Source organism: Numida meleagris, chromosome 3, assembly GCF_002078875.1.
Source record: "Numida meleagris isolate 19003 breed g44 Domestic line chromosome 3, NumMel1.0, whole genome shotgun sequence".
In the NCBI taxonomy this organism is placed as follows: Eukaryota; Metazoa; Chordata; class Aves; order Galliformes; family Numididae; genus Numida; species Numida meleagris.
In genome coordinates, this window is record NC_034411.1 from 53,939,849 (window position 1) to 53,952,414 (window position 12,566).

The window sequence follows — 12,566 nt, forward strand, 5'->3', positions numbered from 1 at the left end:
ACATTAGTGTACAGATTTCCTTCCCCTTTTCTTTATTGCATGAGGCATTAGCATGGAAGCACACTTCACATTTCTCAGGCTTTTGTCTGTTCCTGCTGCTTTGCCTTCTGGAAGTCAAACAGTGCTACTTGGTTTCTGACACAACTGATTACTATGGAAATTATTACCATGTCATAAAGAGAGGATTTCATGTGTCGAATGTGCTGCAGGAACACAGACAGTTCTGTAAGCAGAAGGTTCCTAGTAATAAAGAAAAAGGGAAAAGAAATGCAGAAAATAGGCGATAGCTGTGCAAAATCCATTGTTACAGATTCTTTTTCAGAGGGCACGCCCTTCAAGAGATTGGGGAGCAAGCAGATTGCTGATTATTTTTTCTTTTTTTAAATCACTAAGAAGATAAATGTGAATGTGTGCTTCAAGGAATAATTATTTTATTTTGACTCCAGCAGTTGGCACTGGCCAAAGTGATTTCCGAGGGCACTCGATGTATGTCCCAGATCACAGTTCCACGCTAGGGCGACTAGACAGCTATCGCTCTGCTATGCAGCGATCTGAAACCAAGGACACCAGCTGCCAGACAGAAGAAGTTAAAGTTGTGCCTCCTTCAATGAGAAGAATACGAGCACAGAAAGGACAAGGCATTGCAGCTCAGATGTCTCAGTTCTCCAGTTCATCTGGAAACATGTCCGTGATGAGTGATTCTGCTGCAGTTATATTTGCTTCTCGCCAGAATAGTGACATAGGTTTTCACAGCTTGCCTCGGGCTGGTGCAAGAGTGTCTCTGCAGTCCTTAGAACAGACCAAGAGTATCTCCAGGCAGACAGAAGACATCGCTGGCACTTTGACCCACCAGATAAATGAACTGCAAATGGATGATGATGTTGTGCATCTGAGAAATAATGCTGTAACAGGAACTCTTTCGAGACCAAAGTCTCAAGAGGTAAGAAGTTATGACAGCGAAAAGTCTATTGGCCCAGCATGTGTGGTCTCTCCTCATGCCACCTACTCAACAAGTGTCATACCCAATGCAACACTGTCATCCTCCTCAGAAGTTATTGCTATTCACACTGCCCAGAGTACTGGATCCCTGGATAATAAAATTAGCAGTTCTGCTGTGTACCCAAAGCCAAGAGACAATCCTGTTGCCAACAATGCCATAAGTGGGAAAGAAGATCACCATTCTTCAAGTGGTAACTGGAGTGAGAGTAGCTCCACACGTCACTCACAGACTTCAGATACCATCCCATCTAATACTGTTATGATGCTTTCTCTTGGTGACTCTGCTGTCTCTCTCAGCACTCCTGGAAATGCAGAGGCTGGCTCTCAGAGTGTGAACTACAGCTGCAGAAGTAATCTTGCTTTACCAAGCCAGTCCCAGGACAGTGACGGTAGGAGTGAATCTAGCTACTCAGGGGAGCGAACACAAGGTACAGTGAGCAGCACAGAGCATTGGCTATACAAGTCTACGGAAAATAGTGAGACTGCATCACGCAAGGTAGCTTGTACCACACCAGGCTGTGCCACTCCTGGTAGCAACCTGAGCAGCAGCAGCCTGGAGAGGACATCAGCCAAAGAAGATTCCACTTCTCTGTATTCTGTAGACCATGATGGTTATTACAGCTCTATGAACATGGACTCTGGACTGAAGTCAGACATGCCATGCTATAGTACTAATGGTTTCGGGAACCCCAGAGACAGCGTGGTTAATGTCTTTGAAGGAAAGGAGAAGAAACATCAAGATGACCAGGCAGGCCAAGGTGAAAAATCCCTCGCAAGAAACATCTCTCTGAAAAAGGCAAAGAAGCCGCCTTTACCACCGTCTAGAACAGACTCACTCAGAAGGGTACCCAAGAAAAAAGCTCAGTCCAATGGACAGGTACTTGATGAAACCCTCATTGCCACCCTCCAGCATTCTCTGCAATTGAATCTCAAGTGCAAAAATGGCAGCTCCCCTTCGCAGAGCCCCTGCAGTGATTATGAGGATCCTTGGGTGTTGCGCTCTCGCAGCCAGAGCTCTGTCAGTGCAAGCAGCAGCATGATGTCCACTACTGCCCCAAACCTGTACTCCATCTGCACAGTCACTCCCTCTCAGAGTGAAACAAGCAGCATCAAGTCAGAGTATGCTGACCAGTGGGGTTACTACAGTGACTATGCTGCAGTGGCAGATGACCAGATGAAGTCCCCAGTGACCCATTCTGCCAGTACCTCTTCTGCTCTCAGTGATTGCAGCATCAGCCACTTCAGTGATGGCTCAAGGGCTTCTGTGCCACAAGTGCCCAGTGGACTGGCCAAACCAAAGAGCACTTCTCCAGAGAAGTCCCACCGAGTCACATCGCCATCCAGTGGGTACTCCAGCCAGTCCAATACACCCACTGCACTTACCCCAGTGCCTGTGTTTTTAAAATCTGCATCATCAGGAAATGGGAAATCCAAGCTGAAACCTAAAGTGCCTGAAAGGAAATCTTCTCTTCTGTCTTCAGTCTCCATTTCCTCATCCTCCACTTCTCTTTCTTCAAATACATCTACTGAAGGGAGCGTGAGTGTGAAGAAATTAGACCCCACCCCAAGCTCTCCTCCAGGTTCTGGTGCACCTCCTCCTCCACCTCCTCTTCCAGCACCTCCTCCACATTGCGTTGAGCTCTCTCCTCCCTCTTCCCCTCCTCCTCCTCCAGCAGAAGCCATGGATCTATCACCACTGCCAGCCTCTCCCACATTTCCGCCCCCTCCACCAGAAGCTGATGTAAATTCTTCCTTTGCTCACAGTGTCCAGTGGTTACCACAAGAAGCTTCCATCGGTTCATACTCTTCCCCTGTTCCTCCTCCTCCTATTTTCCCTTTAGTTGTCCCACCACCAGCACCACCTCTTGATCCCAAACTGACAAAAGGTGCAATGATATGCCCGGAGTATTCACTTAAGAAACACAATCAGGAAGATTCTTGCTACAGTGCTGTGAAACAGCCATTCAACAAGCAAGATGCATCAAGACCTGTGATGCCCTTAGTAACTACCAAAGCATTGCAAATGGTGCAGCTGAGGTCTATCAAAAAAGCAACAGAAGGTGACTCGTCACCTGAATCTGCTTCTGAAACCATCTCTCAGGAAAAGGGTATTGTAAGTTCATCATCACAGTCTTCCCTAAGGCCATCTCTTTCACTAAGACTCAGTAACAGCTTAGGTGAAGAGGAGATGAAGATTCACGGCACTTCATTTAAAAACTCACCTCAAACACTGGCTCAGAGTTCTCCTCTGATACTCTCTGACAACATACTTGTGTTGGAGAGTGATAAAAAATCTGCAATTACCATGGGTCTAAACAAGTCTTTGGAATTAGATTCCCCGGGGACAGTTCCTGAAGCCACACCCAAGTCCCCAGTGCGGAGCGAAGACTTCCATTCTGGCATGCCACTGCAGGGGTCACCAGCATCTCCAGACAAGACTCAGGTCATTTTGCCAAACAAGAAACCACCTCCCATTTCAAAGAAACCTAAACTGTTCCTTGTTGTACCACCTCCACATTTAGATCTCACAGTGGAGAAAATAGCTGAAGTGAGTGATACTGTCAGAAGCACATCAAGCCCGACTAAGAGAGACGCTGTGCTTACACACTGTGAGGAGGCGAGAAATTGCCTTACAGATGGACTCAGCTCCAGTGAGATGGACTCTGGCAGCCTGGTTCCTGAGGGAGGAGCTGCCAGAGTCACCTTCTCTGAAGCAGTGGGAGCTGGTGCCTTTGTGGTACAGCCCGCTGCATCACCAGTTCAAGAGGAGCCCAGGCAAGAGGAGCCATCGGCTTTTGATGAAGGAAGCAGCTCAGGCAGCAGCCAAGACAGCAGCAGTAACACTGAAAGACACCTGTCTCAGGAGAGCGAAAGTGGTGAGTCTGCTTCCTCTGACTCTTCTTCCAACGTAACAATAGCTGTGTTAAAGAAGGTGGGGAGTGAGGATAGCTGTTGTAGCATTCTTCTGTAGGGAAAAGGAGCTCTTGCAATAGTTAGAGCTAAAAGCCTAAAGGAAGTTGCAGAATTAATACTTGATGAAATTTGTTCCATTCTGACTTCTTGCTATTGCAGACACAGAAATAAAAAGGATGCTCTATTTAACCGTGCTGGCAATAAAACGTCCAATGTTAGCTTTAGGTTAGCTTTGTTAATTTTGATTTTGCATTTTAATGCAGATCATAGAAATATTCTTTTAGTATTGTACTCTGCATGTGTCTGAACAAGCATAGGTATTTCATACAGTGCAATTTCTGAAGCAAAGAGGGGTGTTTTCGAGATTATAAGCCTGTTGGTTCCTGTGGCAGACTGACAGTATCATTCATTATTTCTGCATAGCTGAGGTGTTTGAGTCAGATACAGCAAATAGTTCATTCCTGCCAAGCAATAATTATGGGGAAGAGACAGACGGAGTGGCAACACCAGCAAGACCGAGGACTACTGAGGATCTTTTTGCAGCCATTCACAGGTACTGTAGAAATTGCCCTTTCCGTACTGTTTGGTCCATTATTTGTCTCAAAAATAAATTGACATTGTTTTACTAAAACACCCCATTACAAGTCATTGCTTTAACCGAAAGCACGCATTTATCTGCTTTCTACTAAGATTATGTATGAAAAACGTATGGAAAAGAGCTTGTGTTTTACTGCTTTACAAATATATTTGATCTATTCTGAACTAAAAGCTACCTGATTAATTCAGTACAGATTACGTAATAAATATCCTGCCCCTTAAATATCAAGTTACATCTAGTATTTATTGTACTGTTCTCAATCTGCCGTATTAACTCTACTGTTGCTTTTTCTGTGTATCTTTTTGTTTTCATTCTCGTTCTCCATCTCTTTTTACTCTTCGCTGCTTATATGGTGCAGTTTGGGACAGAGGCTCAACGCTAATGCTTCATGGCAAGCGTGGCTGAAACTGGCAAGTAACGCAACATGTCAGTCATATGAAAAAACATATGGCAAACGCTGGATTATAGTTTGCCATAATCCAGCCTGAAGTCGGGTGTTTTGTGTCAAACTGGTTCATGAATGAAATGTGCAATACTGGCTCTTATTAATGTCATTATTCATTTCCCTTAAAAGCAAAATAGGCAACTAGCTTTCTGTGCTGTTCTTGTTAGGTTCACAAGAAAAAAAAAAGCTTCAAAATATAAAATGAAACGTGTGCACCATTTAAACAGTACACACAGAAGACCATTACCACTCTCTGAACTACTGAGCTTGCATTTAGAGTAGAATCAATGTAGTGGTAGTGCCATCTTGTGGCTCTGTCTTTTACTTCAAAATGTGGAGAGGCCGTTCTCCTGGTCACAGAAGTGCTCAGTGGCATCCGTGTATGTTTACCTGTGTGTCTAGTCAGTTTGCACGTATGTGCGTGACTTCTGCATCAGGAATACTGAGGGATGGAAGAAGCCTCTTTGTGAGAACACAGCTGGGATCTTAGGAGATGTTACCAAAATTATGTATATATATTATTACATAAAGTTACATATATATAATACTGACCTTCTGTAACTTACTGTTATCCCTTAGGATTTGGCCTTGTGGAGCTGTTCTAAAAATGGCCTGTTGCAATCATGCTGCATGGCATTCACTAGGACTGCGACATGTCTGTTTTTAGAATGAAGTGTTCTGGCCAGTGACCTTTTCCATTATGTATGCAGATAGAGAGTGGATCTCTGTGTGTGTGCACATACATGGAATTCATGATTTTATGGGGAAATGGACAATGGAACTGGATGTGACATAGTTAAAGCTGCTTGACACATTCATTGTAAAGACCTTGCTTTTGTTGGCTTTAGACTTGAACCACTATCCTTAGTTGAAAAATGTTCCCTCTCCACCCAATTTCTAAAAGGTATTATTTCAGTGATTGGCACTCTTGAATATGTGCTTTTGAGTAGGACAAGAAATTTAGTTGTATGTGCATCAAAGGTAGGAAGAAAAATCTAAGTTTATGAAATGGTTTTGTTCAAATATGTATCCTATCTCTGTCTGAAAAGCCACCAAAACCAAATTTGGCTCTTAATTTTAAGTCTCTGCCATAACTTACACATGCTGAGAAAAATTGCTTAGGTGTGGACAGCAAACTGACCATTCTGCCTTGCATTCACTGTGTTGTTGAGTTACTTCAAGCCAGAATAACCAAGTCTTTCTGTGCAGATCTTTGAAATTGAGTTTTGCTGTATATTTCTTTGGAATTTAATTCTATTTTTTGGCAGCAACACAGCCTCAGTTTAGGAGTGTTTAAAGATACCCATAGGCAGCCAGAATCCTACTGAAGGGAAATCTCTGCCATGTAACACAAGTACACGTTTACACACAGCCTTACAGAGCATCCAAGCACCAAAACCACTTGCTGCCTGCAGTACTGACACCCAGTTAAATCTATGCAATATGCTTATGTTTGCCACTACCAAAGTAACGGTTTTATCCTTATGCTATCTTCTGTTGTCCATTCAGACTGAGGATGTCAGTATTACATTCTTCTTTCAGAAGGAAAAGTGGGGGCAGTGGGGGCAGCTGAAAATTACAGCTGTTATAGTTGCCTGTGGGGGATACCACAAGTGATCTATGTGTGAACTTCACTTAGAGAGGCAGAATCCTTCCTCAGTCTTGGCAGTTTATGGCAATGACTGTTGCTGCCACCCACTTAGCTGATGGATCCTGTTCCTTTGTTTTGTGCTTTTCTGTCAGTAGGCTGCAATGCATGAAGACATCTGAGCTTGCCTTGGCAAAATCTCAAACCCTTTAAGAAAGTACAGCTAAAGATCCCATTGAGCAGAAGCCCGTTTTGCAGGGGGAACAGTCTGCATTGAATATGCTTGATAAAAATTAATATGGAATTACAGCATGATAATCTTGTATTTGTTACAAGTCTGCGGACTTGTTTTAAACATTTGGCAAAAGAGTATGGATAAAATCAGCATTTATTCAATTTTTTAAAATTTTTTTCTTGTTTAGTCTACAAAGAAGATAATAAACGTATAAAGATAAGCAACATTACTACAGATAAGCAACTTTAATACAGATAGGAGGCATGTAATACATCCCTTTCTTTAAGGGAAAAATGGAGCAATAGAACCCTGGTTTCCACTTATTCCCAGTCCTATGATTGTTTCTTAAATTTATTTTTGTTATTTTTGTTTACATTAAATTAAAACCACTGGGCACTTTCATTTGGGAAGACAAAATTCAGTCAGGAAGTTGACCTCTTCTTTGTTTAATCAAAAACTTGCAATGGTAAAGCACCATCAGCATTGTTATTTTTTTTCTATGCATCTTATTTAGAAACCAGCATGCTCAGGTTTCACTGTTCGTGTTTGAGTCTCTGGATGGATGGTGAGGATCTGCTGTTTACTTGACCTAATCTGTAGAAACAATGTATTGCAATATCCTTTGCTAAAGGCAAGTGCGCTGAACTGCACTACCAGTTCTCCAGGGAGCATCAAATGAAACAGCAAAACAAACCAACAATAATAGAAAAACAAAAACAAATGAACAAAAAACCCCACAACATCCCACAAGAAAAAAATCCACCAAAAAAACCAAGATATTTGATGGCATGTTTTTAATCAAGAAAAATCACGTCGAGAATTATCTTTATAATTAATCAATCTTAGCAGTTGAATACTGGCTCCAAGAAGCCTAATTTGCTAAACAGGTTCAGTGTTTAGGCATTGGACTTCTAGTTTCACTGTTGCAGATTTGCAGAAAAAGAATAACAAAGGTAGCTTATACCTCCAGTACTTGCATTAATGCCGATGCATTACTTCTCCATTTTCCCTCTCTTGGCTGTAGCTTAATTCATTGTCATCCCTCTAAGTTGAATTTAATTAGGAGTGGCAAAAAGTTTCATTTTTTGTTTTGTCTTTCTTGTTTGTTTTTCAAACTTAGATCCAAAAGGAAAGTCCTTGGCCGTAAAGATTCTGAGGACGATCGTACCCGCAACCATTCTCCTTCACCCCCCGTAACGCCCACTGGTGCTTCCCCAACCTTATCTACCCTCAAACAGGCAGGATCTATTCAGAGAAGCGTTCGCAAGAGCAGCACCAGCAATGACAACTTCAAAGCCCTGCTGCTGAAGAAAGGGAGTCGTTGTGACACCAGTTCCCGCATGTCAGCAGCAGAGATGTTGAAGCACACGGATCCACGGTTCCACCGAGCCAAGGTGGATGCCTCTCCTGACATTTCTGACAGCCCTGCCAGCTGCTCGCCCAGCAAGAGCAAACGGGCCCAAGAGGAGTGGGCTAGGAGTGAAGGCCTGATGCCGAGGAGCATGTCCCTCTCCAGCACTAGGTACGGCCGATCACGAACACCGCCCTCCGCTGCCAGCAGCAAGTACAACGTTCGCAACCGCATCCAGAGCAGCCCCATGACTGTGATTAGCGAAGGAGATGGGGAAGTGATGGAGCAGTCAGAGAGCAGGGCCCAAAGGACTTTGGATGAGCAGCAAGAGAGGCAGCTCGATGTATTTAACAGTGATGAAATAGACATGAACGACTTTCCGTATTCTGAGGAGCCAGACTGCAAGGAGACCTTGGATCCAACCCATCTAGACTTAATGACTCAGCCAGGTACTTCAAGGAAGTACCTAAGTCCTTCAGCTGAAGAAAGTTAAGCGGCAGTGACAGATGGCATTGGATATTAGTCTAGAAAATGACAGAGGACTAGATTCCAGAGGAAAGCCCAGATCAGGACAGGTTTACTCCGCTGAGCATTTTCTCCATGAACTGCATGTGTGTGTTTAAAGGCTGAAGCAACAGTAGTTCTGCAGGGGTGGGGTGGGGAGGGGAGGACTTGCTTTGAATGAGTGGTCTGTGGCTTAAAGAAATTAACATCTGAAACTGTTGTGTGAAGCCTTAGAAGTCCTCTTGGGGGCAGGGGTAGGGGAGTTTTCTCAGAGCCTGTAGGGGTGTGAAGTTTTTCTTTTTTCTTGAGACTGCAGTTGTGCAAGTAAAATTTAAGCCTGCAAAAGAGGAAGAGGAAGGCTTCTGTGGTACAAGCTGGACATCTGCTTCAAAAGCATTGTGTTGGTGCAGCGTAGTGCATTCATTAAGCAGAGAGGTAGGATGAGGAACCTGCGGAAGGTAGTAGGGTTGGTGCTAGGGCCACATGGCTTCTTATCCAGGTATGCCCCAGCATTAAATGAAGTGTGTCCTGCTAATGGGTCACCAGGTTATGAATTTGTCCAGGGTACTTTGTTTTTTCCTGAGGGAAAATGAAAAAAGTTGACATAGACGAGGGAGACAACAACACAGTACTAGCTGCTATGCAGCCACACACGTACACTTGGTGAAACACTCATTTCCAAGTGAACTGCTTCCTTGGCCAGAGTATTCCCTTAGAGAACTGGAACAACTGGATATGTGTAGAGGATGTGAGCAGACAGCAGAGAAATGGGTGAGGAATTAAGTAGTATACTGCCGGAGTTTGGGACAGTTAAGTTTCTGAATTCTTAAACAGAATTTGAGAACTTGCACTACAGAGCTGTAGGTGAAGCCTATCTTTCAAAACTGAAACTTGGGAGTTATGTTTTTGCCAGAAGTCTCTCTTCCATTTATCAAAATTGAAGAGTTATTACTTTTCATCACTTGAAATATGGATACTTGCTAACTTTTGGTTACCAAAGAATAAGTTACAGTTACTTTCCTTTTTGATTTGCCTGTAGTATTTCTTTTCTTTTTTTAACCTTAATAATTTAGTGAAGTTCATTTTTATTGTATATTTTATGGATAATAAAAACATTTAACGGTTTTCCAATTGTAAAGAAGACCAGTAATTGAAACGGAAATGTTGGCAGGAATTTTTGGTTCTTAGTAGGAATTAAGCTTTTAATTTGTAAGAAGAATTTTGCATCATTTGATGGCGTGAGCAGTTTTTGTATTGTTTGTAAATATTGAAAGTTGTTAAAATATCTTTTGATCTCCCTACCGTAGAATTTATACATTTTTAGATTGCTTTTAAAAAGAAAAAGCACTCTTTGTAGATTATTTATTTTAGAGAAATATGCTTGTAATCTCTTTCTTCATTCCTCTACTTGTTAGTAATGTAAATTTCAGGGGCCTTTGTTTAACTCTTCCCTTCACAAGAGGGGAATAGTGATGAAAATGCTGTGACTTCACTTCAATAAAGAAGGCAGCTGCCAGTTGCCATATTGTCTTTTGAGTTGATTAAAATCTCCTTCAAAAGATGTGTCCAGCAGCATATGGCAACACAATGAATGCCTAGACCATGCTACTAATCTACAGTTTTCATTGCAAAAGTTACTAATTCCATTTAGAGGCAGAACTAAAGCATACTTACATATCCATCCCATTTTGGCACCTCAACGCTGAGACTAAAAATCCTGAAATAGTCATAAGCTTTTTCCAGTATTATTTGTGAGTGTATCTACTGCTTCTTACTTGCAACCTGTCCCAGAAAACTAAAACTGCTGGAGAACCAGATTATAAGCAGAGCAAGAGCGAAATGAAAAGTGAATCCAGCTGCACTCATGGGAACAAGGGTGGGACTAACTGATGCATAGCAATCGTTCTACCATTCATGCATGCTATTGGAACCATTGGATTTTTGGAATCAAATATAAATGTAACTGGGTGAAATAGAGATTTCAGCTATTATTAATATTGATCTGAATTAGATAAAACTGCTAGATGTCTACTGACTGTTTCTGTTTGAGCTGTGATCACACTACACATAGAGCATAGGAGAGTGCACAGAGCACTTTTACCAGCAGGCACTTCCCTTCTCAAAGGGATATGTGGTTGTCTTATCCTCATACCTCTATCCCAATAGGAGGGTACTCAGGCTTTGCTTTACTGTTTACAATTGGGGAAATAGTCTAAGTGCAAATGTGCAGTATTAGAGAAAATTATGTGTAGCAGTCAGAAAGACCAATGTGATAGAAAAGGCATTACAAAAGAGGTGGAAGGACCAGCACAATAGCAAGGTGCTACAAAGGAAGGGAAATAAATCACTCACCTGTATTGGAAGATTCTGGGTTCATGGGGAAAAGCTTCCACCAAGGAGGGATCTCCAGGAAGCAGCCCTTCTTCAGTGGCAGTCAGCCTTTAAATGAGGCCTAAGAGGGGTGGAGCCAGGTTCCTTCCCTTCTGGTTGCACAGGAGAATTGCCTTCACCTGTGCTCCCAGGGCTGACAGGGTCTTTCCTCCAGGTGCTCAATCAGTGGTTCAGGCCGTGACTCAACAGTTCCTATACAGTTATGATTCTGTTGTCTGCAACTTCTGCAATGCTTTGCAGCGTTTTTACAACAAAAAAGTGCCCCTGGGAGGGAGCCTGGCCCATTTTTTTGCTTGTTGTTGGCCATTTGACGCTATCTTAAGTTTTTATAGGCAAAATGGGAAACTCTTTGGAAAGTTGTGGCTTACATGTGTATGCAGGTAGGTGGGATTAAAAGTAGTGTGAGCTGATTTTTTTCTACTGCAGCTTGCCTTGATGCTCATGTAAAATTCACATTTGGCGTGTGTTTGATCTGAGGCTCAGGGTCTGACTAGTGTGCAGAAGGCAGTGTTTATGTAACCCTACTGATGTTGCTACAGGACTACATTTAACATAGCATAAGATGTAAAACGTGAACAGTGTGCTAAAATATATTTAGTAGTGTTTGTATTTATGTAGGCAACTGATGTAACTTTTATATGCGGGTGTCACCATATCATCTATCCTCTGCAGCCGGTTCAGAATTGGTAGCTCAGATTTTTTCAGCTATGTTCTTCTCAGCTCCAGTGTTCGCAGCTGAACTCAGCCCAAGAGCACAGCGGCTTTAGGCTGTGCTTTCAGAACTGGCAGCAACTCTGGTGTGTATGTAATTATGGTAAGAAAAACATATTTTATGTTGTACATCCAACTTCAGAGTTAATCTCTTCCATTATAATCTTCCTGCATAGGAAGGATTTGTAATTGTGGTGGTTCTGCTGGTCAGCAACTATAGGTTAAGATTTGGAAACCTCTGCTAAAGACATCCAGAGCCCTTGGAGGGGAGGAAAAATGAGGAAACTTCTGCCATGCTAAAGAAAAGGTCTGGTGTGATCCTGATGATTAATCATATTATTACAGGGCTTGTTCATAGTTTGCAGTTGATTTACACTTTTCCTCTAAAACAAGAATCGCTGTTAAAGCTAGATTCAAGATTAATAGGTTTCTCTTTTTATTGTGAATGTTTTTTTACTTCACCATTTTCCTATATTTTTCTTCCTTTGACTGTATTCAAAGTTCATTCTTACTCATGTCAAATGTTCACAGCCCAAACTCCCCTTAGAATAAGAGTCCTTAAATTATTAAAAGTTATTACATCCATAAGGCCGTGTGGTATTTACAAGTTTCCACTGTTTATACAGTGAAGAAAGGGGAACAAATGAATTGAAATGAAGGATGGTTGTGCAAGGAGCAATAGCTTGGTGAGAGGAGGTTTGGAAGGCTGCTGGAAACCAGTGAAAAGAATTCAAGAAAGAGGTGGATTTGATGAAGAGGTGGTTTTGAGGAACCGGGATGCTGGTTCATGCGTAAGGCTGTTGGAAAGAAGGCACAGAATAATGGCAGAAA

The 12,566-nt window shown here is 42.4% G+C and overlaps 1 protein-coding gene across 8 annotated transcripts in view; it reads left to right on the forward strand.

Annotated features, from left to right (window-relative positions):
* NHSL1 (NHS like 1) overlaps nucleotides 1-12,320 on the forward strand; it is a 163,602-nt gene extending 151,282 nt beyond the window's left edge. For 6 of the 8 annotated variants that reach the window (XM_021390707.1, XM_021390709.1, XM_021390711.1 and 3 more), the window contains 3 exons: nucleotides 447-3,875; nucleotides 4,336-4,465; nucleotides 7,899-12,320. In XM_021390707.1, the coding sequence (XP_021246382.1) occupies nucleotides 447-3,875; nucleotides 4,336-4,465; nucleotides 7,899-8,622 (4,283 nt within the window). In that variant the 3' untranslated portion in view covers nucleotides 8,623-12,320. The remainder of the gene's footprint in view (nucleotides 1-446; nucleotides 3,876-4,335; nucleotides 4,466-7,898) is intronic. The other 2 variants (XM_021390708.1, XM_021390710.1) reach the window with 1 other exon arrangement.